This window comes from Aspergillus tubingensis, assembly GCF_013340325.1.
Source record: "Aspergillus tubingensis WU-2223L DNA, scaffold_3, whole genome shotgun sequence".
Taxonomy (NCBI): domain Eukaryota; kingdom Fungi; phylum Ascomycota; class Eurotiomycetes; order Eurotiales; family Aspergillaceae; genus Aspergillus; species Aspergillus tubingensis.
This window is the reverse complement of record NW_023336277.1, coordinates 4,144,740-4,170,282: the sequence shown is the minus strand read 5'-3', so window position 1 is coordinate 4,170,282 and position 25,543 is coordinate 4,144,740. Positions and strand designations below refer to the sequence as shown.

Sequence of the window (25,543 nt, the reverse complement as noted above, 5' to 3'; positions counted from 1 at the left end):
TACCCAATACATATTTACCCATTACGTTGTCACGTAAGTTTACGTACAGTCAGGATACATCGGTATTGTCACTGTTGACTTCTTGTTCACTGGTCGGTAATCATCTTTTTGTGCCCTGAACAGACACAAAGGAAGTATGTGTTCGCATCGTATATGAACATGCTCAACAGAAGGTTACGCAGGTCATAATCATCAAGACATTTCTCTCACCTCTTTCTAGCTAATTATTCCACCACTGAACCTACTCTCCTTGCCTTCTTTCATCTGCTCATGCAAACGCCACCAACCATGAACGGGTGGTGGATCATCTCGTTACTTGTGGTAACTCTGGGAATCCCCACGGTTAATGCGGCTTCCAGAGACCAATGGATCGGTCGCTCTATCTATCAAATCGTGACCGATCGCTTTGCTCGATCGGATAACTCGACCACCGCTGCTTGTGATGCAGCACAGGGGAACTACTGCGGAGGTTCTTTTCAGGGCATCATCAACAAGCTGGACTACATCCAGAATCTCGGCTTTGATGCGGTAGGTTTAGCACTACAGAGTAGTGTTCCTCACACTTTCTGCCACTCTTCTCATATCCGAGTCTCCAGATATGGATCTCTCCGGCGCAAACCCAGATTTCCGCCCGAACAGCAGATCTCTCAGGTATGGCACTTCAGAACCTTTCCTAAACCATCTTGAATTCTTTGTACATTCCTATATAAATGATATATTTATGTAGTTTGGTAGGTAGATAATTCAACATATTGACAGTTCATAGCATACCATGGATATTGGCCCAATGACCTGTATTCCATCAACTCCCACTTCGGCACTCCCAAGGAGCTTCAAGCCTTGTCCTCTGCCTTGCACGATCGTGGAATGGTAAGTCAATCTGCCATGTTTCCTTGAGAACGACGTTGACCATGCGAAACTCAGTACTTGATGCTCGACATTGTGGTTGGTGATATGGCCTGGGCGGGAAATTCTAGCACCGTCGATTACAGCACTTTTAATCCTTTCGATGATCGAAAGTATTTCCATGACTTCAAACTCCTCTCCAGTGATCCCACAAATGAAACATGTGTCCTGGATGTATGTGTACATCGTGATATATTACCCCCGGAAGTTTTGCTAATGCCATTCTAAGTGCTGGATGGGTGACACCGTCGTATCGCTCCCCGATCTGCGAAATGAGGACGAGCAGGTTCAGAATATTCTGGGTTCCTGGATATCGGAGTTGGTCTCGAACTACTCGAGTAAGTCTTTTTTTTTATCTGTTCTGGGATATTGATTAACATGTCTCTTGTTTCTAGTTGACGGACTGCGCATCGACAGCGTCCTTAACATCGCCCCCGATTTCTTCTCCAACTTCACCAAGTCATCGGGGGTCTTCACTGTCGGTGAAGGTGCTACGGCCGATGCGGCTGATGTTTGCCCTCTACAGCCAAGCTTGAATGGGCTATTAAATTATCCATTGTGAGTACCGCATCGTGATGAGTAGATTGAGTCGTGTTGACCTTCTCAGGTACTACATTCTCACCGACGCATTCAATACAACCAACGGGAACCTGAGCACCATTACCGAGTCTATCAGCTATACCAAGGGACAGTGCGAGGTAGGACATGCTCCAAAGCGGAATATACCTCCAAACTGACCATATACAGGATGTCCTGGCTCTGGGGACGTTTACTGCTAACCAGGATGTTCCGCGCTTCGGTTCATACACGTCGGATATATCGGTAACGTCTAGCCGCTATTCCTATCTCAATACTGAACAATGATTGACTTTTTCTGCTCATGAGCAGCTGGCGCGCAATATTCTGACCAGCAGTATGCTGGCGGACGGCATTCCCATCCGTATGTTCCCATCGCCACTCCCCATAGGAGGCAGGATTTCTCAGACACCGCTGATGATCAAAATACAGTCTATTACGGCGAGGAACAACATCTGACTGGGTCCTACAATCCGGTCAACCGCGAGGCTCTCTGGCTGACCAACTACTCGATGCACTCGACTTCCCTCCCCACCCTCGTCCAATCACTGAATCGCCTTCGATCATATGCTAGCGGAGATGGTAAGCAGTACACGCAAAAGTCGCAATCTGGAAGCGATTACCTCTCGTACCTGTCAGCTCCCATTTACAATTCTACCCACATTCTGGCTACGCGCAAGGGGTTTGCAGGCAATCAGGTCGTGAGCGTCGTATCCAATTTGGGAGCCAAGCCAGCCAGCAAAGCCACCACGAAAATCACATTGGGCTCAGACGAGACCGGATTCCAATCCAAACAGAATGTGACCGAGATCTTATCTTGCAAGACGTATGTCACGGATTCCAGCGGGAATCTGGCAGTGGATCTGAGCTCGGACGGGGGTCCGCGCGTGTACTATCCCACAGACAGCCTGAAGGACAGCACCGATATCTGTGGTGATCAGACTAAATCGGCGACCCCGAGTAGTTCCGCAGCCTCATCCGTCAGCCCAAACCAGTCCAAGGGGTCTGAGACTTGTTTGTTTGGGGTGCCGCTGGGGATAAGCACATTGGTGGTCACTGTTGCGATGGCCACGTCCTACGCGTTCATCTAGTCCCTTGAGCCTCTCTCCTGATGTTTATCGCCTGTCTTTCCCTGTTTCGCATTACCCCCATGGCCATTGTTCCCTCTTACGCTCTTTCATCTGTCTTGAAACTGTGGCTTTACGTAAAACCCTATACCATGCCTCTGGATGCACCAATAGAGTACTAAGTATAGATTGTGGCGTCTTGTCTCTTACTAGTCAACCTGACATCGCGGTAATATACATGTGTTGTTCCTTCTAGATCTAAATGAAATTTATTAAACGCCTTTCAGCACAGCGACCAGATTGTCAGTGTCTCTTCGCGTAGACGAGGTGGTAGTAATGGAGGGTGATTACTTTCGGAATTCCCGACTATTGCGGGCTTTCTCGTTCTTTGATGGGTTGCCCTGACGGTCGGGCGCACAGGAACCGGCTCGGCTTCCGTTACCCTTGGAAGAACAACCACAACCACAAACGACAACAAGCAGCCTGCCAGCTTGCAGGATGACCGCAGGTCCCAGATAGCTACACTCTGCCAGCCAATCTGTCTTGATCGGGACATCTTACCGTATTGAACGGGTATGAAATAACAGCCAGATACTGCCTACAAAAATAGAAGTACGGATCTTTAACAGCCTCGATTTTCCAAAACCCTTATCGGCTCTTCCGTCTTGCAGCCAATCCCTCCTAGTGCCAACCTTGCGCTGACACGAGATGGCTTCAACTTGCTTTCAAAGCTCGCGTCTTTATCTGTCAGGGAAAATAGCACCCACAGCCAGTCGTATCGGAGCTTCTCATTGGTCCGATATTGTGATATATCCAGCACACCATGACAGATCACTGCTTCAGAGACATACATCCCGGTCATGCCCGATTGCTGTCACTCTACGTAGGAAATGTCTCGGATTACACTTTGAGGTCCGTTTTTTTTTGCCCTTCGCGCGAGAGGCTCAGCCCATACTGATGATCATCTCGTATTGCTGGTTCAGTGTGCGGTCTAGACAATCAGCCTGATCTCGATCTGTTGGGCTTCAGTCAAAGGCTGCTGAGTGATTCAGTACAGAGAAGTATACCCGGGGTCGATATACGATCCCGTCAAAGGGAACCCTTCTCAAAGATGTTATATATCCATATATATATATAGCAGGCAAATGTCCCGGTAGGGGATATGACACTACTACTTCCTAGCTACTAATATCCTCTGCAGTAGTAATCCAGGTCGTATCAACATGCGCTTCGCTATCACCGCCGCCTCGCTGAGCCTCATCTCTTCGGCTTTGGCCATCACCATCACCGAGCCCACCTCAGGCACTGAATGGGATTTCTCCACTCCCAAAACCATCAAGTTCACCAGCGATGCCAACGATCCGTCAGTGATCAGCATCATCTTGCGCACCCAGGACGGATCCTTCCAAACCAAGCTGGCGGACAACGTAAAGACTTCCACTGGGGAATACACTACCCAGCCCAACCCTAGCATTTCCAACGGGTGCGTACTCTAGACCGTGTGAACTCACCGACAGTTGGAAGTGGGAACACTACTAACTTCCTATTTTCCATCCTAGGTCTGACTATGAAATCGAGATCATCGACTCGTCGGGCGAGCTCGCTGTGAGCCCGACTTTTACTGTCGAAAAGGGTGCTTCAAGCGATGGTACTACTTCCTCGTCATCTTCTTCCACTTCCACTACATCTTCTTCCTCTTCCTCTTCTTCTACCTCCTCCTCTTCGACATCCAGTGAGACCGAATCCACCACAGTCACCTCTACGACTGCGGTGTCTTCTACAACTACCACGTCGAGCAGTCCTCTATCTTCATCTTCAGGCAAGATGTCTTTTCGTTATTGTGGCACGGCGACCTCACTGACCGAAGTGTGATTTCTCTACAGGATCGACTACGTCTACCTCCACGTCTTCATCCTCTTCTACGGGTACTACGCTCGCCACGTCCGCGTCTTCTACCTCGGGGTCGAACAGCACTGCCGCCACGACAACCGCTCAGCTATCCACCGGCGCGGCTTCAACTACATTCAACGCTCCTCAAGGGCTTGTGGCTCTGATTGGTGCTGCTTTGGCGCTTCTCTACGTCTGATCATCAAATTCATTTCGGGATCACGCACACGCTTGTTTTTAGTCTACGACTCATGAGAATTGAAAATAGAACTAGCTTGTTTTGTGGGGATTTTCTTCGTTCCTTGTACTTGTTCTTTGTAGTCTTAAGGCATAGTCACTAGTATCGGAACTAGATCTCTCTGCGATTGCTGTGGTTTAAGGGCGCACTAGAAAATGAGAGATCAAATCCCCATCGAACCCATGAGCCGCAAGCGTATGTCGATCCAGCGGGGCGCGAATTGACAACAACAGATCATCTCCACACTTCCTTGCCGATCGAACTTTTTTTCCCTTTTCTTTCGCTGGTATCCGTCTACTGTCGATGTTAGGCCTCTGTAGCACATACCCAGATGTCAATATCGTGGTTGTTAAAGATTTCATTACCAAACCGTTATTTGTGCCCTCCTTGTTTTTATCTTGCCCGGAGATATATGCTTGGGACTTGTTGTTGACTTTTCCGGTTAATCGAAGTATGACCGATTTTAAACGCAATCTTACTTCTGGGTACTGTTCTTTGTGACGTACTAACAACCCTTTTGCTGGACACGTCACAGATAGATCAGCGCACTAAGCAGCAGGAGATGCAGGGATGCTGACGGGAGATCTTTGTCCAGTCGGATCTTAGGGCCTGGCCACGCTTCCACCACCGCGGCCATCAGTTGCGACTACCGGTGAGTGATTACGAGACGGTACCTTACCATATATATTACTTGGGAAAATCCTTCAACTTTCATGAGGCATCAAAGGCATATAGAGCTAATCAGAGAATGATTGTATTGAGAGTCTTCGTATTCTTTCACAGTGATGATGACTAGTATTTGTGCTCTACTTCAAGCAGCCGAGCCTAGAAACATTCAAGAGCATATCCAATACCGTGGAATGACACTCCTTACAGTTCCGTCTTACTTCTTTGCTTCTTATCTTTCACCTCATGCTCTATGGGTCCATCCAATCACTACGAGAACAGTTCACAGTATGTTAACTTAGGTAAGCTATTACCCAACAGGAAGAAAATTTTGCGATGGCGGAATGTGACATCTCATCCCCAATAACATGGCAATCTTCACACCGCCGGAAGTCGCGTATGCATCTCGGACTGCACGAGATAAGGCTGTGTCTCCCCTTGCGTTACAGCTTCCGCAGCAGTTGGTTTCTTGTTTACCTGCTGTGTAACCAGTTTTTGAACCTCGGAAAGTGATGCAGCTTTCGACGACCGACACCTATTTATAGTCATCCGTCCTAATCGCAGCTCGTTAGTGCAGACTCTTTCCCGTCCAGGATATGCCAACACGCAGCACCCAGTGGATTACTGATTACATATGTGTACCCCCAAGGTCACACATATTGTATCGTCGATATGGTCATCTCAATAATTGTAGTGTAATCGGCACGGCCAGCGCATCCCAAGAGTCATCTAAGAGATGAAAAGTGCCGCCGCTGTGGCAAATACCACCCGAAGATCCAGGCCATTCCAGATGATATAATATGCTTTCAGTAAGGGAGACTCCACCGGCCACACGCCACGCCCTTCTCGCGTTGGATTCTCAAGAGGCTCCGTGGGTCTCGTAAGTTTTGCTTGACGGATTCCTGGCTGCCCCGGTTACTCGCCTAGATGGAACAACACTCGCGGAAGTGTGTATCAGGTGTCTGAAGAAAGGCCGTTCCTGTACTGAGGCAATCAGACCAGCAGCAAATGGTGCGGGCAGGCCATCCGCGATCCCAGTGCTGTAGTTGCCAGACGCGAGGGCATGCCGCCTGTTGATGTCGAGACTCACGAAGTCCACCCCGTATTTGGGGAGGGGATGCTCGCATTACGATTGAGGTCGGTCCACCTAATATCACCGACCACCTTGAACCCATCCGCTTCACCCAAGGCCAGCTCAATCCGGTACTCTGAGCCTAGGATGAAGTAGAAGAAAAGAAGCCATCTCGGCTAGCTGTCCGCTATAATACTATGACTAGAATGTAGGAACCCCGTCAACCGCAGACCGTGGCGCAACTTTCATCCCCATTATGTTGTCCATGGGTGTAATTCGGGACACCTCTGGGAAGTGGATAATGCAAATGATATAATGTCCCGACGAGGTGAGCTCTGCTAGACCGGCGGTCTCACAGTTTACCGTGCAACTGACAACTTCTGACTTGCGCAAGGACACCGCCGTGGCACCAGTGCTGTAACCTCCCACGGGTTTCACATCGAGCTGCCGGAAGAAGGTTGGAAATTTTGCGGTTTGAAAGAGGGTATTACTACCGTAGTCCACACAGCTCCTCACCGGTAAAACTGGGTCTATCGATCCTGTGTCGTACATTACCATGCTATACGGGAGATTGATCATCAGCATGGATTGCGTCGAAGATAAGGTAGGCTACCGACAAATTCTGTGGATAGCCGGCCTGGATCATGCTATACCACTGTACACAACCATCAATCTTGATACTGAATGAGAGTCAGTGTGGTGGCTAATTTGAAGATCAATATCGGCAGTTCAGTCGCACAGTGGCACCATCACTTATCCCTGATCATTGGAAGAAGAACGCCGTCCTACATGGCCTTCCAGCTGAACCTTTGGTGGCGATGCAGTAGATGGAAGAGATTTGCTGGAGAGAAATGCCAGCAAAGAACCAGCAGGTCATAGAAGACAAACATTCCATAGTGGCCTACACTAGGCGCGCAAAAAAAAAACCAACTCTTCAAGTGGGTTCTCGTTGTGCTACCACGTATTGGCTTTATCGGCCGCATCTTCCCTTTTCCTCCCAGAGTCTAACCGGGATTGCATGCAGACAGTCCTCATGGCTTGTTGTACCCCGGTAAGGTCTATGCAAATTGCATTATTACATTTGTCTGAGCCGCGTCCTTCCGACATCGTCGATAAACCAAGCCTTCTCCCGTCTGAAACCTCCTTTATCCTTTGAAGTTCTCTTTACCTTGTTCAATTGAAACATCAGCAAGACTTGGGGAACTACAATGATTGCTATCTTGTGGCCATTGACGAAAATCGAAAATATCCGAGCTAACAGCGGACAAGCTTCTCAAATCTTCTCTTTCAGACTGTTGCATTACCGTGGATTCGCCATAAAATTCATCGCCTTCTCTGGCACAGTCCATCGTTAGTACTTACATGGTGTCTGATATCCGGTAGAGAATGGAACATTCATTTTTCTAATCTGAAGGAGGTCGCTACCATGTCTAATGAAAAATTGGGCAGAAACCCCTTTCTAAGTCAGAACATATAATGGACAGTATTCCTTGCAGTGATGGGAGCGTAGTGACGATCTCGCTAATTCCAGCAGCCCAGCATCCCTTCAGACTTTAACTCTCCCAGATTTGCCGTCCTGTAACATCACTACCATACATCTATAAGCCAACTTATTCAGGTGTTTAGAAACCACGGATAAGCTACCAGAAGAGATCAAGCATGTCATTGCAACTTTGGTAAGTACGTTCAACTAAACTTTAGATACACGGCACTGATGCAGCCCGCAGTTGTGTGATAGAACCCGAAGAAGCCTGATGGCATTGTCTCAAGTTAGTAGGGTATGGAACACTATCGCAGGATCAGTCCTATATCGCCACCTTTTGATACCTTTAGATATCGAGGAATCCTGTTCTTACTTGCTTCGTCTGCCACATACCCAAAGAGTCTTTGCATATGTGAAGCGACTAAGTCTGATGACGGTTTGGAGATTCATAAAACCCCCGCTTAAATACTACCTAGATACTCGTGATGCCCTGGAACAAGGGGGTGTCGGGAAGGGCTTTATCGATCGATGTCCTTCCTACGAAGAGGATCTGGCCCCGATTCTCAACCTGATTACACAGCTGCCTAATCTCAGTGAGGTCAATATTATTGATGAGGAGGGTGGGACGGTTGAGCTTGCTGAGACAATCTCACGGCATCATCCAACATGCCGAGTCTCCCTCTTCATCTCATCACTTTCCACGAGCAAGGCTTGGGATGGCTCACCGTTACTGCATGCCGTGTGTCATTATCCCTTGGAGAACACTGAAAATGGTGAGACACAGTCTACGGATAGGTTACTGCAGAGCATTGTGCACCGAGCACCACATGTACGGAAGGTCTCGGTTCAGTCCTGTTCTTGTGGTCCCCTGCCTATGGAGGAAAGTCAGGATGCACCTCAAGTAGTCGCCCAAATAAAATCCTTATGCTGGCCGCTAGATAGGGAGGTGACCGTGGAGGGCTTCCAGTGCTTGAAAGAACTGACGGATCTAGAATGTCTGAGATCGTGGACAGCTGGCTGCATCAAGGATACGATGCTGCTACAGACTCTGGCGAGTATGCAACCCTTCAACAAGCTTACTCACCTGACCCTTGCCTTAATTGAGCCGTATGAGAACGAGTACGCATTTTGGTACAGTGCAGAGGCGATGTTGGAATCCTTGCCCCCACTGAAATCTCTTTGCCTGCTAGGCGGGTATACGCCCGCATTACTCACCCGTGGTAAAGTGCTTCGCAAGCATGGACCGACACTCCTCGAATTGGAATTACATCGGGCATCGCCTTCGAGGCGAGAGATAGACCTGCATGAGCTTGCTCTAGGCAAAGGAATTGGTCCAATTTTCTCAGACGATGATATTTTGGAGCTCAGCCGCCAGCTTCCATTGCTCAAGAAGCTGCAAATCTGCGTTCAGCGCCGCCGTGGCTTTGAGGGGGCCGCGTACACAGCCCTGGGGCAATTCACATGTCTGGAGGAGCTAGAACTAGTTCTCAACTGCCTTCCGGAGATGAATATTTTCGACCACCCGGTCCCGTCGCGTGAGTTGACAGATTTCGAAATGGCTCGAATCTGGCATAGTTCTGTGCTAGGTTATGGGTGGCCCAGATGGTACCTGCGTGACTTGTTGATCAACTGTGCCATCGATGAAGCGTTGGCCAAAGCAATCTTCTCGTATGTCTGGAAAGGTCGAAACGGGCATTGGCTACAGCGGCTGACGATTTACCCTTTATATGGCCAGTTGGGAGAGTATTCCAGATACTTCTATCATGATTACTGTAGAAAGATTAAGGGGGAAGGCTTTCTAGACCAATTGGCTCCGACGTGGGTAGTTGAGCCAGATCTTCTAACAGGGCTATGAGCCCAGAAGTGTGTTAAGCCAAGGCATGACTTAAGCGACCTGTCAGATGATGAAGATAGCACATTGACCCCAGTACAGCAAGTGGGTGGCGAATTCGTCATGGAAGAGGAAGAGGACGTTCAAACCGTCTTTCAGTCCCTCTGGCCCACAGCGGATATCAATGCTTGGCCACGTCATTGGCACAGTTGGCCCCTTAGGTCTTTGGGAATGGATGTTTAGTACAATCAGTTAAGCGGGAATCAAATCCAATGTAATACACTGTTTATTTCTGTATGGCGATAGTACACACTAGCTAAGGAGGCGCTTTGAGTGACTGTTGGCTGCCAGGATGGCCACTTCCAGAGTAGCCTAGTAATATCCACAACTTCCCTCTCTCCCACTTGCTCAACACTCCTTTGAACTCCCCTCATGGTAATCTACCACGTCCGCTTACGCCCCCTCCCAGTTCAGAGCCACAACCCGGGTATCGTTGTACACCTTGTGCAAGAACTGGTTAGGGTTCTGCTTACCATCCTCAATGAAGTCACCGGACCAAACCATCCAGTAAGCCCAGTTGACATTCTCACGAGCCTGCATATCGGGGTCCGGAATGGGGCCAACTTCTGCCATAGCCAAAACTCTCTCGTTCTTGGTCAGGGTCTGGAGCTTCTTATACTGGTCGGCCGCGACTCCATGGTCACCAACGGCGGGATAGTGGTCGATGGTGGCGATGTCGCATTTGTCGTTTCCGGGATACCAGGCCGGATCAGCAGTGTTGCAAACCCAGACCAAGTTGTGGAGGTTGTGGTAGCGAGTGATGCGGTCATAGAGGATATCCCACAGCTTCTTGAAGGGAGCAGGACCCTGGGCACCCCACCAGAACCAGCCACCCTCGGGCTCGTGGAGCGGGCGGAAGAGAATGGGCACGTTGGCCTGATCCAGGCGCTTGATCTGAGCAGCAATTGCGTCGATATCACGCAGCAGGAGCTTGTAGTTGGTGCCGTTGCCATGGTCGTTGACGGCTTCAGACACGTTGAAGCAGGTGGCCTCGGTGTAGAATCCCTTGTACCACGGCTCTTTATCGGTATCGAGCAGACAGGTGGGAGCGTACCAATGCCAAACCAGGGCATTGATTCCATTGCGACCGGCGTGCTGGATTACATCCTCGACCGCGTGAGACTTGCCGCCGTGGGCAACAGCCGATGGCGAGTAGTAGGTGAAGTCGCTGCCGAGGATGGCAGGGGCCACACCAATGTTCTTCTCGACCCAGTTCCAGCTGTCGATGTCCTGCTGTCCAGATATGTAGTGCGATCCATACTGAAGCTGGATGTACTTCAGGAGCGCTCTGGCGCCGGGGGTGGCAGACTTGTCAATGTTGCCATAGGACAGAGTCTGGTTGGAGGCGCCCAGCGCAGCAGAGCTGAAAAGAAGCGAAAGAAGGGACAATTTGGCGAACATTTTCAAAATGTATCAAGTACTAACGAATGAAAAAACGAGCGAATGACTTAGTGAAGGAGTTGGTTTACTGTCAGCTGTAACTGGGGCATGGCGTGTTCTTTATAGATTCAGACCGCGACGATCATTGTCTATTCGATGTAAGGAAGTTTTCATACATGAGGTTAAATCACTCCCTCTTCATGACGATCCATGGACAACGCAACTTTTCCGCTTAGTTTTTCATCTGCACCTCCGTACCAGTCATCTCTAAGCGGCCTCACCACCTCTTGCCCGTGGAAGGCTTCCCCAAGCATGGTGGACCGCACACATATTGTTGTCTCAGAACTAGAGTTCTGCTGACGCGTTTCACCCTGTCTTGACAGTTCCATTTTGAGTGTAGACATGCAATATTGGTAGCTTTGGACGTGGTTTGCCTGGAAATGGAACATGCGTTGATTCATGCTTAATGTGGACTGTGCCATATGGCATAGGGTCCAGGGACTGTTCGGCTTCCCGTCCGTCTCCACAAGCACGGCATCATCGCACTCAGATCTCTTTCCCGGGCGGGTTTGGCATAAGGCCCTGAGTTGCGGGGATTCCCCGAATATTCGCCGACTACATCACGGATAGAATTAACGATTACGTTTCGTCCCACTCTCTCTTGATTTTTTCCTAATATGGGCTAGGGAACGCATTCGCTTCGGATATGAAATCTCTAGATAGTCAGATCGTATTCAGATATTACCTTGTTAGGCAAGGCAAGCGTCCCGTTCCCAAAGGAGATGGCTGAACGACTGCCTGCTTCGCCATGTTTCATAATGAGACAGCCTTCTCGGCAGTTGTAAATTCCCTACCAAGTTCAATTTAAGATAGTAGTGGTTCTCAATTTGAGTACGCGTCGTGGGTGTAGATGACCCATGAGTCTAACCTATCTGGACACGGAGTTTATGCTGCTACCAAGCTGGGAAAGCAGACTTGCCTCTGCGGCAACCTGGCCCTGAATCAGACCAGGGAAGATCCATCGAACGATTCACCGTTCACTAAATAGACGATCCCGGCGTAGGATTCGGCATGAGTGCGCGTTTAAGCATTGACCGCATATCCTTAACGTCAGGACTGCATGACCATATAGAAGTGTAAAGCCGTATGTATGACCCAGCATCATACAAGGACCCTCTTCCTTCCACTGAAAGTTTACACTCCACTATCGTACGATGCAGGCGGGGTGTTGACCATGACTCGAGGTCTACGTGGGTTTTGTAATCTGCCGAATACAGAAGCGTGTGATCGTTAACATACTAACTCCTTCGGCTACCAGTATTTCCATCATGTCGAACTGATACAATAAGCTATATGGGACGCCATGCTTTACTCATCAGCACACATACATAGTAGTGCTTTTTTCATCCAGACGGAAGATGCACGGAGTCGGCTGTGGCACTCGCGGGCTACCCTTATCACGCAGATCAAGCCAATCGGATATGCCCATCTGCATGGCCGACTCTGCTCCGTCGCGCAACCGTCTGACATCCGACTCAACAGCTCTTGAGTCGAAGTCAATGTCCAATCAAGACTGCCGGAATAATCAACAACCCTGGACTTCCCGATTGAGATGATGACAGATACTCCTCGGGCCGGCCGTAATGGCACTAAACCCTGTTTGGGTATATTCGGCCCGCCAACGGAGATGACCAGAAGAGGGAAGAACAAAGCCCGACCAGGCTGACAGTAACGCACTATCTCACTATCTGTACACGTCTTCTTGCTTTGTCTCTCCCCGGAAGGGTTAACCTAAGCATAGTACTCCGTAGCTAGTTACCTCGCACGTCACCTACTGCAGGATTGTTTTCCTGGTGCTTACTCTTCGGAGAATGGGTGTCTAGTCGTTCAGCATGCCACCCCAACGCGCGCCCCAATCCCCCTTCCCGCGCCATCGCAGTAAGCGGATTGCCTGCAGGCAATGTCGCCAGTCAAAGGTCAGTTATGATACTAGCTCGCCTCTGTTCTTCCTCGTAGCTGACGATATGGCCTAGCTTCGATGTGAGGTATCCACAGGTGGTGCTATCCCCTGCTCCCGATGTCGCCGGCTGGGCTACGAATGCCGGCTTGATGTGGCGTATCAACGTGTCAACGGGCGAGAGTATACCTCACTGGCCATAAAGGGCTACTTCGTCGCCTCCAATACACACCTTCTGATACCTTATAGGAGACTAGAGGAACTGGAGAAGGAAGTTCAGCATCTGCGCTCATCCGTCTCCACTCATCCTCCCGCTGCCGCGCCACAGTCCCTCCAAGGCATTCTCCTCACCCCCAGCGAATCGTACCATGCCGATGCCTCCTCTATCATCGTTCAGGAACCCTCAGGGTCGCGAGTGGATCTGGTGGCTTCCCAAATGCCACCTTTGCCAGTAGAACCTACAACTCCAGTACATTCCTTGCCATCCCAGCAACCTAGTCAACCGTCGCCTTTACTTACCGACACGACGTCCCCAACCTCATCCAGGTCGCTAGAGTTTGTCCACCTCCATGGGTTTCAAGTAAATGCCCTGTTCAACATGTAAGATTGGTCAGCCTGCTACCTATCCTTAAGCTAATGCCGGTAGCTTCTTCACTCACTATCATCCCTACGTACCCTTGTTGGATCCAACCATCTCCCCGAACCAATATTATGCTCGATCTGCGGTGTTATTCTGGTCCATCATTCTGCTGGCCTCTCGTCGATATACGGAAGAACCTGGTTTGTTTGTCAGTCTCACGGCTCCCGTCAAGAAGCTCATATGGGATACCATCGCCAATCCCCCGCACACCTGGCATGTCGTGCAGGCTATCATCCTAGTGTGTCTGTGGCCATTTCCCACTTCATCTCTTTCTTCCGATATTACATCCATTCTCCTATCCACCGCACAGACTATCTCCCTCCGCATCGGGCTGCATCGACCAGAAGCCATCCAGGATTTCTCCCGAACCAAAAAACGTTTGATGCCGGATGAGATGGCCGAAGTAGCTCGAACATGGGCGACCTGCTATATCACCGCTCAAACGTAGGTGACACTCTGCTTTAGCCATGTTTTGTCGTAGCTATCTGACACAACTATCCTCACAGAATCGTAACCATAGACGGACAAGTATGGGTCTCGTCAGACTGGATGATCGATCGGCTTTGTGACCGGGACAGCACCATGATCCCGACGTCCCTCAAACATCAACTCCTCATATCACGGTTTTCGGCCCGTGTAGGTCAGTTCATGTCCAGCCACTCACAGGGTCCAACGGATCTTCCTCGTCCAGGGGAATTCATCTCCCTTCTGGCCCTGTTGGAGCGAGAATACACCGAACTGGCATCCACTTTAACCAGCTACATATCCGGTCCGTCACACACCAACTCGTCCCATCCCATCATTACTAACCTTGCCCGCAGAGGAGAACAAAGTCCTTCTTAATGGCACCGGTCTCCAACTCTACGTCTTCTACCTACTCGAAGAATCCGACTCTGATACGCGCAAACGCGGGCTCCTCCGCGCATACAGCATGTCAATCTCCACCATAACAATCATCAACCAACTCGAAGCCCTCACCGACGCCATGGCCTACGGGCCCGTGTCCTATTTCCGTATCATCTCTATCGCAGCTATGTTCATACTCAAATTGAGCTATTCGAACCTCGGCCCCTATCTCGACCTAGAGACCGGTAAACGCTCATTCAACTCTGCCATTGCCCTAACGCGTCGGATATCTATCGAGGACAACGATCTCCCTGGGCGCATGTCAAAGATTCTTACCCAGTTGTGGAGTGCTCAAGTTATTCATCGCGGGCAGCGGGACAAGCCGCCCGGGCTAAGACTGAAGACACGCTTGGCTGCCAGTTTAGTCCATGATTCCATGTGGATGTGGCGGGAGCAGTTTGGTGGACAGCCTCGCAGTGGGACAAATACGCCCCTGGCGAGTCGGGGATATCTTGCTGACAACAGGGCTATGGAGCAGCGCGGGGGACTAAGCGCCCGAGGGACAGGCTCGGCTGGCCAGGAGGCTGCTACTAATTTTCCAGTGGGGATGGAAGGTGCTTATTCAGATGGATTGACCCTGGAGGATGTGGTCGATGCAGAGTTGCTTGCGTTGTTGCCTTTCAGCTTGGATGGGGAAATCTTTACTGCTCCTGGAGGGTGTTGACACACTGCGTTCAGTCACTTGCTTTTGCCTATCGTCACACGGCTGTCATGCATAACGAATGTCCTAAGAGTAAAACTACTTCTTATTTACGGAAGATTACCTCCACGATAGCCAGCCGCTACCACTGCAATCCTGCATGCGGGCCAGCACTCTCCCCACTTCCACGAAGCGCAAGTGACTTCGCACTCCCCAGATTCTTCGGTCTGGTCATCTGCTCAAACAGCCGGTTTCCAAATTTTTGGAATGCCGAAGCGATACCGCCATGCTGAAAGAGCTCCCGCTCCATCTGACTCAACTGGAATCCGAACTGCTTCCCATCAACGTCTATGACCTTGGTCTTGAAGTCGATGGAAATCTCGTTGCCATCTTGAGCGACGTCGTAAAATGCCTCGTCAGTCAGGGTGATGCCCAAGAGACCCAGACTGGGCATGTTACGCTGGAAGATGAACGAGTATGACTTGGCGATGACACACTGGACGCCGCAGCCTGTGTAACATGGTATTAGAAGGAAATCGGCAATGGAGAATATGAAACAGACGTACCTAAGAGTGCCATAACCGCCTGTTCACGGGACGATCCACATCCAAATGCTTTGCCTGCCACGACAATATTGAACCCGTCTTTGACGCGCTGGCGGAATTCGGGGTGGGTGTGTTCGAGGCAGTGCTCGCCTGCGATCTTATTGTCTGACATGCTGATAAGGAATTGGGCAGGGGCCAGCTGGTACTTATTAGCTGATGTGACGGGATTCAGAGGGAAGGGAACAGCATACAGCATCAGTATCGATGAAATCGCCCAGGCGCTGCACTTTGCCTGTCATCACGTCGGACGAAGAGCTATCTGCTGTCTCTGAAGTATCCACCTCTGACGACTTGACATCTGTCGAGCCGGCGTTCTTTATTTCTGCTGTCGCGGAGCCACTAGGTTCCATGTAGGAGATATGGTCTTGTGTAGAGTCTATTGCAGACATAGAAAAACCACGGAGGGTATGCCATCTTTCCAAATCGATAGTTTCGAGAAATTCATGCGGGTCTTTCAGCTTCATCTCAAATGACGAAGCTGCAACTGTGGCAGCGGATGCAAGATTGCCGATGGACCCTTGTATTGCAGTTAGACCTATGTCGCCATCTTCGTCCACGTGTTATCAACGTACCTTTGCCCATACGGTTCTCAAAGTTGCGGTTCTGCGACGAGATCCAGACTTCTCCCGGCCCAGCCTGGTCGGCCGACATGCCGACGCAATAACTGCACCCCGGAATGCCGATCTCAAATCCAGCATCTTCGTAGATCTGTGCAAGACCTACCTCACGAAGTCTGTGTAGTATAGGCATCGAGCCCGGAACAACCTTCCTCTTCCCCTGAGAAATCGGCTTCATACCACGCTGGAGCCCTTGTTCCAGCACAAGAGCACCGAGAATCAGATCCTCTTCGGCAGTGGTGCAAGCACCAATAAAGCACCCATCCAGATGCATTCCTTCCTGCTCGGTGACAGGAACGACGTCGTCAGGGTTGGGATACTTGGCCAGAAACGACCGGACCTCGCCAAGGTCTATCTCATGGGTTTCGGCATACTCGGCATCATCGTCGGGTTTGAAGTAGACGCTGGTGTTTTTATGTCGGGGCAGGCGTCGCTTCTGGATGAATTCTTCCGTAATTTCATCGGGCACGAAAACACCGGTAATTCCGCCGAATTCCTATGACCGTTAGCACTTCTTCGGCCTTTGTACAAGATGATGGACGGACTGTGGTCATGTTGCTAATGGCAAACCGAGCATCGCAAGAAAGATGCTTAACTCCTGGCCCGGTGAACTCGACGATCCGGTCCGCGGCCACAGTGTTCCGCTTCAGCTGTTGCAGAATGTACAGAATAGTGTCCTTCCCACCAATCCCGGGTTTAGGAGCACCGACTAGACGAATGTTGACCGATTCAGGGACCTTGAACCACGTCTCTCCCGTCACCAGCGGAAGAGTCACATCGGCTGCTCCCAAGCCGATGGCCAGACAGCCTAATGCCCCGGAAGAGCAGGTGTGGGAATCGGAACCAACGACTACCATGCCCGGCTGGGCTCGTTCGCGGTAAAACTCGGTATGAAGGATAGTATACTACAGCGTGTAAGCACAAGCGGTGCAGTCTCGCAAAACTGGAATAGACATACGTTCATGCCCTGATAGTCGGTCATCTTGAAGACGTGCTTAGCCCTCTCACTGGCGTCAATCAATGCCTTAACTTTGGGATGTTCATTCACCCGGGGGTCCACGACATGATCACCTGCTAGCCAGAACCGGTCATTCCGGTAAATTCCAGGCTTCCCGAGATGCTCATACGTTCGTTCCATGCCCTATGAGTCTTGCGGTAAGCATCTGGATATGTAGCTCTGCGCTGAATGAGAACCACGTACCTTCCATGAAGCCTCAGAAGCAATTACCCAGTCGACGTCCACGCGGATCAACTCTCCAGGTGCTACGGACCCCTTCTGGTCAATATTGTGCAGCGCAAAGATCTTCTCGCTCAGCGTCATGCCACGTCGACCGGGGGGTCGGACTGCGAGTGGAACAGGTGGTGCCCTGGCGCGATCGGCCGAGTTCAATGCTTCAAGCCATGCTGTGACCAGGAAAGTAATTTCGGCTTCTTGCTCGGGTGTTAGACTGTCTGCTGCGGATAAACCGAGTCCTCCTATCTCCGTGGGTTGTTGGCTTATCGTGAGGACATCACTGAGGGCATTGGCCTCCCGAGGGTAGTCCTGTGCCCGAAGCGCATCGACTACTCGCACCAGCTGTTTAAGTAGATTCCCTATGGTTGGCAATGCGTACGCTTCATCCCGTTAGTGAAATTATTGCTATGTATTTCTTTGATGTTCCCGACGTACTGTCTGTCTCCGAGAGGATGACATTCCGGGTTTGCTGCAGTACTTGCAGTAGGGAAGAAGATCTGGGTTCGCTAGCATCACCCATGATGGTATTTTATTGCTAGACTTAATGAGCGAGTATTTCTGAGCGGGGTTCCTCGAAGCTGTAAGGACAGCATCTTAATATATGAAATGGGATGCATCCTTCGCATCCTGCGTTCCCGGACTCGGCCCGCTTGCGGCCCGGAGGATTCACAAGTATGATATAACATCATCACATGGCACCACCAAGCACTATTGCTGCTGCTGCTGCTGCTGTAACCCCTCAATTGCGCTTAATTACGCCCACATCGATTTACTGCACACATTACAATGGCCATTGCTCCTGCGGTTACCAAGCTTCGCCAGCTCTTGGCGGACGAGAGCAAGATTATTGTCTGTCCGGGGGTCTACGATGGCTTTACTGCCCGAATCGCCCTCCAGGAGGGGTTCGATGCATTGTACATGGTAGGTACTACACCACTCACTGTTGGTCAGGGTTCTATCTGTCTATTGACACTGGTTGTCAGACAGGAGCAGGCACGACGGCTTCACGACTGGGGCAGCCGGACCTGGGAGTCGTCACATTGAACGAAATGCGGGGGAATGCAGAGATGATCGCCAATCTGGACCCGACAATTCCGCTGATTGCTGACGCTGACACGGGCTTCGGAGGTACTGTTCCGCCACCAATGACAGGATCCAGTGGCTGACCAGGCATACTACTAGGATCTCTCATGGTCCACCGCACCGTCACCGAATACATCCGCGCCGGGGTGGCCGCTCTGCACCTGGAAGACCAGCCGACGAGTAAACGCTGTGGTCATTTGCGCAACAAGCAACTCGTCCCCGAGGACGAATATCTGGACCGCATCCAAGCCGCCGTGAATGCTCGCGCCCGGTCCCACGGTGATATTGTTCTGATTGCCCGGACGGATGCCCTCCAGTCACTGGGGTATGATGCCGCCATTTCCCGACTCAAGGGAGCCATCGCCCTCGGGGCAGACGTAGCCTTCCTGGAAGGCATCACGTCCACAGATCAAGCTCGACAGGTCTGTGAAGAGCTCAAGCCCACCCCCGTTCTCTTCAACAATGTTCCCGGGGGTGTGTCGCCAGATCTCTCGGTTCGTCAGGCGCAGGAGCTCGGGTTTCGGTTGATCATCTTCCCTGGATTGGCATTGGGGGCAGTCTACTCGGCGGTTAGCGGAGCGGTACAACAATTGAAGCAAACCGGCACGCAGGCGGTGCGAGCAGGGGGGAGTCCGCGGGATTTATTCAATGTGTTGGGATTGCAAGAGGCAGTGGCGCTGGATCTGGCTTCGGGCGGGAGGTTATATGACAAGGGGGTTTGAAGGGTGAGGAATCGGAATGCTCTCTGTATATCAGAGCCGTAACTAGCCATGAGAAAGATGACACTTCCCAAGAGCCCCAGGCACCCACCCATCATGGCCGGGCGGTGAGGTTAATACCACGTTCTGGATTGGGCAGGCGGAGAGCCGAACTCCCTCTTCGGGAAGTCCACATCACGTGCTTTAGTCCTCTACTACTATCTCTTTTTCAGTATTGCAATCCTAAATTAGGAGGCCAATCCTTGATCATTAGAAGTGCTTACATGTTTCTGCATATGACAATATGTTCACCTCCCCTAGTTAGTAGTACTGATATTTGATATTCAGTGTACCTCGCGTAATATATATAGTGGCTAGTACTATATAATCTAATATATATATATATATATACATATATATTCATAAACCTCTTTGAAAAGTTCGCTTGCAGAGATGCTTAACACGTTTTCTTTCAATCCACACTGTCGATACACTTATTGAAAGCACTACCTCACCTATCAGATGTAATAGACAAAATTCATCGAACTTCTAGGAAATACTCAGAACAGCAGAGAATTCATAAGTATATATGCCAGCTTGTGTCAAGCGTTACTACCGCATCTGATTGGCTGCTCGTGCTCGGACCTCTCGCTCTCCGAGCATCCGGAATGCCGAGAAGGACACCAACAATTCAAGAGGTCCATCTTTAGAAGTTACTTTCTCCATCCATCTCCTCAAATTATCCAAGCATCAAAACCATGGCTGAACACCCGTCCTTCACTCTGGCTTGCCTGCGTAAGCTGACATCTCCCTAACTGCATCAATTTACCAGACATGGACTAAACAATTGGCAACTCAACAGTGCCGGTGGGTGGCATCGCCGGCTACATGCGGACGCGTTCCGCTCCGTCCCTGATCGCCGGTGTCGGCCTGGGTCTCTCTTACGCTTACGCAGGTACGTAGCACCCACATGATGCAGGTAGAAGAAGGAACACATACTGATCTCGTTTTGACAGGCTACCTGATCAAAGAGAACAAGGACTACGGCACGGAATTGGCCCTGGGAAACAGTGTGGTCCTCCTCGTCTCCGGTCTCATGCGGACGATCAAGACCCGCGCTAAGGCTCCTATCCCCATGGCTTTGGGTGCCACGGGTCTGTTGGCGTCTTTCTACTATCAGAAGAAGGTGCGCGAGTTTAGATTCGGCGTGTAAGATATCCGACTAGCCTCGATGGACAGCTCGAATGAGTGCTAGTGATCGCATTAAAATGTACCATACCATGTGTCCTAAATTCATTGTAATTGTTTAAGCACATCGGTGAATTTTGTACAGCAATGAGGTATATGCCTGGAGTTCCAAGATTTCCGAGTCCTGATTTGCCAGATGATTTTCTGTGCCTCGACATATCAGGGCCGTTAGCCCGTTCGCAGAGATGCGTAATCTTTTATGGGTGTACGTCATATCTTAATTGCGCTAAGGGAGTCCAATAGTCCAACGTTGGTTTAAATTAATTCAAATCAAGGCAAACTATAACATCATATACAATAAGAGACAAACATTTGCAACTCTTGCTTTTCAGAAGTATCAACAAAGGGGTAGCCCTAGGCCAAAAGACCAACCCCTCATTTCCGTCACTCATCTCACCATTGCCTTCGGAATATATCCATCGAAGCTTCAACAATCCCAAGCCTCACACCTCCAATGTCTTAGACGTACTTGACAACGACCTCGCTATCGGAGACGGAAACGGAGGTCAGAACCTCGTTCTGCTCGATGTCGATGATGGTGGCATCCTCAGGACCAACGGACGAGCCATCCTTGGTAGCGGAGCAGCTGGTGAAAGTCACGGTGCCAAAGTCGGCAAAGGGAACCAGGGAGTCATCCTCCTCAAAGTCCTCGACGATCCACTCAGCGTTGTACTCACACAGATCGCCATCAACACCCCCAGTGAAGCTGTGGGTGACCGTGGTACCGGTGCTCACGTTCTCAATCGTGGCGGTACCAGTGGTGTCGCTGCTGGCATCGACGGTGACCTTGATGGTATCACCGGCCGAGATGGAGATGTCGCTGAAGTCGTAGGCGTAGTCGGGGTACCACTCGTACCAGGCATCGAAGCTCACCTCACTGCCCTGGACACAAAAGTCCACACCGGTCTGGAGGATAGCGGTGTCACAGGTGTCACCGTCAATGCCCACCCAGGCGGAGGCACAGTACTCCTCGCGGCTCGAGCCACCAGAGGGCACCGAGGGGGTGGGCACGACGAACTCGGCGGTCACGGCAGTGTAGCCAGTGCCAATCAGGACGGCACCGGCCCAGTTGGAGCTGTACTCGACGTTCTTGGTGCCATTGAGGGTAAGGACCTCGTTGGTGCCAGGCTTGAAGGGAGGGTTGCTCTGGCGGTTCGTGGAGCGCTTGGCCCGAGCAGCCTGGCGCTTGGCCGTCAGAGGAGCGGCCATAGCAGAGGTGGCCAGCAGGCCAGCGGTCAAGAGAGCAGTGGTCTTCATCTTGATAGAGAGATGTATGTAAAGTGATGGCTTGAAGAGAGACTGGGAGATGCTTGGAATCTGAGTGAAAGCTGTTTAGATGCTGCTGGATGAGGACTGTCTGGTAGGGAGTTGGCCTTGATTTTATACCCCTTCAGTGTCCCCTCTCCCCCCTCCTTGAAGCTCATTTTACTCTTTATCCGCCAATTCCGATTCCTGCTCTGCCAGTGCAATATCGAGCAGATAACACTACCCGGATACTAAATTGACGCATTCGCCTATCGATCAGGGCGATGGTGATAGGACCGACGGTGGCTGATGGTGCCAAGGCGCCAAAGCGATGGTGTCTCCTGTCTGCAGCATTGAGGAAGAGCTCATTTCGCTTAGTTCGGGACTGGCGATGCGGAGGGCCTTGGAAAAAAAGCTTCAAAGTTACAAGCATTCTTGGTAACGGAAGGATCACGGAATGTCTTTTCAAGCATCAGGCATAGATCTGCGGTTCCCATATATAAACGAACAACATTTACTTCAAAATCTTGATAGCGACAGCAAAGGGACGATCATGCTGGTATCGAAGCAGTAGAGAACATTCAGCTTGAGAATATCGGCTCTCGAGCTCTCTCGTCCGACTGTAGACCTGCAGAAGACTAGCTAACCGCGTGACATTGGGGCGCACTTTGCCTCAAGCGGAATGTCCATCAGACTACCATCCCCAACGATGACGACGTGTGGTCATGGCGTGATGATAACGAGAGGAACAGTCCATTGGTTCCTTGGAGATCGTCCCGTGTGTGGCAGATAAACTTCATTTAGGATGAAGAATGGGGGTGATTGAGTGGCTCGTGCCTTACCGAGCCTGTAAACTCCGGAGAAATCAATTTAATTAACCTTCACATCATGCATCTGCTCCTCGGCAATAGCAAGCCATGCAGAATCTGCATCGCGAAGAGCGGGTTTCCGCCCGCTGTAGAAACCTGGGGCTGGATGTCAAATACCGGATATCCAGGGAAGACAGAATACAGCCCATCTGCCAAATTTGCTACCAATCCTATCCCCAAGTCTGCCTCGATGTGAAAATGTATGAGAAGACTGAAGATCAGCCCCTGAAGAGGCATAAGTGCCGGCATGAGGGGTCAGGCGTGGCCAAAAGGCAACGGGCCGGAGTCCGTCGGGATATCCACTTCATCCCCGGCGCCAACGGCTTCAGCCCCGCTTTGTAGGATGCATGTCGCTGCTTCGTGATGATGCATCTCTTATCATCGCTACCGTTGTCCGGGTTTTAACACTTCCACTGCAGAAGCCATATGGTTCCAGGACCGGAGAGTTCGGGGATCAATCACGACGGCGAAGCGGATATCTGTCCAAATGGGGAACAGATGTCCGTACGCGTGGGAACCAGCTCCGTTGGACGAGATCGGAGGTCCTTTACCATTAATTCTCCCGGTATGATCATACTATTGTGGCTATAGAGCCTTGGCGAGTATGATATGACGATGATCCTTGTTTGTTGAGGGCGACTTGACGCGCGCGACTGGGAGCGCCGTCTGCAATACTTGGTAACTTCGTGTCCGAAGTTTTCTTGACTGGATATGTACCCATAGACAGGAATCAGATGAATATGTTGTGACTAGACCATATCAGGTCAATTGACTGAACACATGAACGAGCATCCTATCTTCTTAGCACCCAGAAAGGATAATTCCATCTAGCTCATCCTTGCGGTGGGATGGATGGCCAAGAGGATATACCAGTTCGAACTGCCCAGAGCACGCGGGAAGATCGCCGAGTTATGTGGAGTTGCCGCAGATCAGGTTCGATTCGAGTGTATCTATATTCCATACTGTTTTCGAGATCCTAACATGAGCGGCATTAGCAGGATAGGCATTAGATCGACCCACAACGTCTTTAATGAACATTGCCCGGTATAGATTGAAGTCACCGGTTCCGAAGATCAACCCGATGTCGATCGTTGCTAGAAGAGGCTGGCAGCTCGCCAATCTGGCGATCACCGTTCATAGCCAGGTACAACTAAATCATGACAGCGGGACGCGAAGTTCTGTTTCTTGAAGTTTTGGCTATCGTATGACCTATGTCAGAAGGCAATCCAAAACTGTTCCGCTGGGGAGTGTCTGACAAAGAAGATCATGTCATTTCAAGACAATGACATGTAGAGACTTGGTAAAAATCATGTAAAGTTTTAGGAACAGGCTCGTTATATTTTGCTGTAGACGTGTTGACTGTCTTTAGTTCAATGTCACTAATCAGTTTGCATGCCCGGAAACTGATCATGCTGAAGCTATCGTCAATGGCTAACACTTCACCAAACCTTGTGCCTAAGACCTATTCACAGTCTCATCACTTATATGGGGGAAGGCACTCAAGCCTGGAAGATGAACACCAACATCAATCGGATAGAGCATGAAATACAGAAAGGCTAGACACGCCATCTCCTAAGAGAACTTTCAGGGGAGAAATGAGGTAACGCAAAAACTACTCCCATTTCTCGAGCTCTAACCGATGCTGCCCATTCCTTTCGGAAGTTTGAAGCGCCTTGATAGGGAGTAGTACCCACGGACTCGCTATCTCAGGGGTAGGACATGAAAACCTCCCAACGCACTTCCTTTTCGATCATGTGGAACGACAGCGGACGGATCACAGGTCTTCTCGTATTCGTGTGGATCAGTTCGCAATTTTCAAACAGCCGGCTTACAACGTGCTTAGATGGCCCGCATAAATTTCGCGTGGCTCGAGGCCGCGTCTTCCATGCCAAGAGAAGCTTATACGCCTCATGCTGAAGACCTCGCACATACTCACTACTTCAGAGGGCAGAAAGTTACAGAAAGAATGGTAATCTGTCCCCGAACCTGCTCTCTCATATATAAGGCAAAGGCTAAGTGATGCTCACCATCCAGCAACTTTGAAAAAGATCAGTTCTTAGGGTGGTGCAATGCCGGCTGCTAACCGGACCTTCTGTATACGTCCTATGCCCTCACTCCCTTTGCCATCGCCTCCATGTGTATTTGCATCTCTGCAGAAGCGAAGGTATCACCTGTACCCCACCATGTTGGTCCTAGGTCACGATAATATGAATATACGACCCACACTGACTTTTTGGTCTGGTCTGCGGAGAATCCCATCTCTGAAGCAAGGGATGCGATTGGCGCATTGGAGCCGCTGACATAAACATCTTTCATATTCCTGAGTCTAAAATTGGAGGAATTTTCAAGATAAGATCATGGCTTCATCAATGATGAGAAGTTTTTGTTCGGCGGAGCCCCAGCATCGAGAGCGCGGTCCACCAGCAGTTTAGTCTCCGCTGCAGAGATTGCTGCCACGCAGTCCTCCTCCTTTTGGATACAGGCGCTGCAGGCATCTTTCGTTCTTTGCTCGAGTCAGGACTAAACAAGGGAGTGAAAAAAAGTCAGAGCACTGCAGACTTTTCTGGTCAATCCCTGCCGTTTTCTATCGGCGGGTAAGGGTGGGTCGGCAAATTGGTCGGCTGCCATCAAGAAT

The 25,543-nt window shown here is 50.4% G+C and overlaps 9 protein-coding genes across 9 annotated transcripts; 6 read left to right on the top strand and 3 right to left on the bottom strand.

The window, feature by feature from the left end:
• Window positions 1-288: 288 nt before the first annotated feature.
• Window positions 289-2,573, top strand: AtWU_02522 (alpha-amylase; the record flags this gene model as incomplete). Its single annotated transcript, XM_035497636.1, has 10 exons — window positions 289-528; window positions 597-651; window positions 767-870; window positions 925-1,080; window positions 1,136-1,244; window positions 1,302-1,464; window positions 1,514-1,604; window positions 1,654-1,728; window positions 1,795-1,846; window positions 1,915-2,573. The coding sequence occupies 10 exons, from the start codon at window positions 289-291 to the stop codon at window positions 2,571-2,573; spliced, it is 1,704 nt and encodes a 567-aa protein (XP_035353529.1).
• Window positions 2,574-3,694: 1,121 nt separating this feature from the next.
• Window positions 3,695-4,635, top strand: AtWU_02521 (GPI anchored serine-threonine rich family protein; the record flags this gene model as incomplete). Its single annotated transcript, XM_035497635.1, has 4 exons — window positions 3,695-3,702; window positions 3,751-4,032; window positions 4,109-4,197; window positions 4,433-4,635. 4 exons carry the CDS (start codon window positions 3,695-3,697, stop codon window positions 4,633-4,635), a joined length of 582 nt encoding a protein of 193 aa, XP_035353528.1.
• Window positions 4,636-8,325: 3,690 nt separating this feature from the next.
• AtWU_02520 (amino acid permease family protein) lies at window positions 8,326-9,750 on the top strand (the record flags this gene model as incomplete). Its single annotated transcript, XM_035497634.1, has 1 exon — window positions 8,326-9,750. The coding sequence occupies one exon, from the start codon at window positions 8,326-8,328 to the stop codon at window positions 9,748-9,750; it is 1,425 nt and encodes a 474-aa protein (XP_035353527.1).
• Window positions 9,751-10,179: 429 nt separating this feature from the next.
• AtWU_02519 (mannan endo-1,4-beta-mannosidase A precursor) lies at window positions 10,180-11,187 on the bottom strand (the record flags this gene model as incomplete). Its single annotated transcript, XM_035497633.1, has 1 exon — window positions 10,180-11,187. One exon carries the CDS (start codon window positions 11,185-11,187, stop codon window positions 10,180-10,182), a length of 1,008 nt encoding a protein of 335 aa, XP_035353526.1.
• Window positions 11,188-13,058: 1,871 nt separating this feature from the next.
• AtWU_02518 (Zn(II)2Cys6 transcription factor) lies at window positions 13,059-15,333 on the top strand (the record flags this gene model as incomplete). Its single annotated transcript, XM_035497632.1, has 6 exons — window positions 13,059-13,142; window positions 13,200-13,306; window positions 13,373-13,723; window positions 13,770-14,207; window positions 14,270-14,532; window positions 14,585-15,333. 6 exons carry the CDS (start codon window positions 13,059-13,061, stop codon window positions 15,331-15,333), a joined length of 1,992 nt encoding a protein of 663 aa, XP_035353525.1.
• Window positions 15,334-15,451: 118 nt separating this feature from the next.
• acoC (aconitase family protein) lies at window positions 15,452-18,285 on the bottom strand (the record flags this gene model as incomplete). The annotated part of the gene is made up of 8 exons (XM_035497631.1): window positions 15,452-15,819; window positions 15,876-16,053; window positions 16,106-16,431; window positions 16,487-17,027; window positions 17,077-17,436; window positions 17,490-17,672; window positions 17,733-18,145; window positions 18,201-18,285. 8 exons carry the CDS (start codon window positions 18,283-18,285, stop codon window positions 15,452-15,454), a joined length of 2,454 nt encoding a protein of 817 aa, XP_035353524.1.
• A 266-nt stretch (window positions 18,286-18,551) lies between these two features.
• On the top strand, window positions 18,552-19,570 carry AtWU_02516 (isocitrate lyase/PEP mutase family protein; the record flags this gene model as incomplete). The annotated part of the gene is made up of 3 exons (XM_035497630.1): window positions 18,552-18,686; window positions 18,749-18,893; window positions 18,948-19,570. 3 exons carry the CDS (start codon window positions 18,552-18,554, stop codon window positions 19,568-19,570), a joined length of 903 nt encoding a protein of 300 aa, XP_035353523.1.
• Window positions 19,571-20,304: 734 nt separating this feature from the next.
• Window positions 20,305-20,759, top strand: AtWU_02515 (TMEM14 family protein; the record flags this gene model as incomplete). Its single annotated transcript, XM_035497629.1, has 3 exons — window positions 20,305-20,341; window positions 20,409-20,501; window positions 20,563-20,759. 3 exons carry the CDS (start codon window positions 20,305-20,307, stop codon window positions 20,757-20,759), a joined length of 327 nt encoding a protein of 108 aa, XP_035353522.1.
• Window positions 20,760-21,253: 494 nt separating this feature from the next.
• On the bottom strand, window positions 21,254-22,051 carry AtWU_02514 (A4/G1 family peptidase; the record flags this gene model as incomplete). Its single annotated transcript, XM_035497628.1, has 1 exon — window positions 21,254-22,051. The coding sequence occupies one exon, from the start codon at window positions 22,049-22,051 to the stop codon at window positions 21,254-21,256; it is 798 nt and encodes a 265-aa protein (XP_035353521.1).
• Window positions 22,052-25,543: the final 3,492 nt, after the last annotated feature.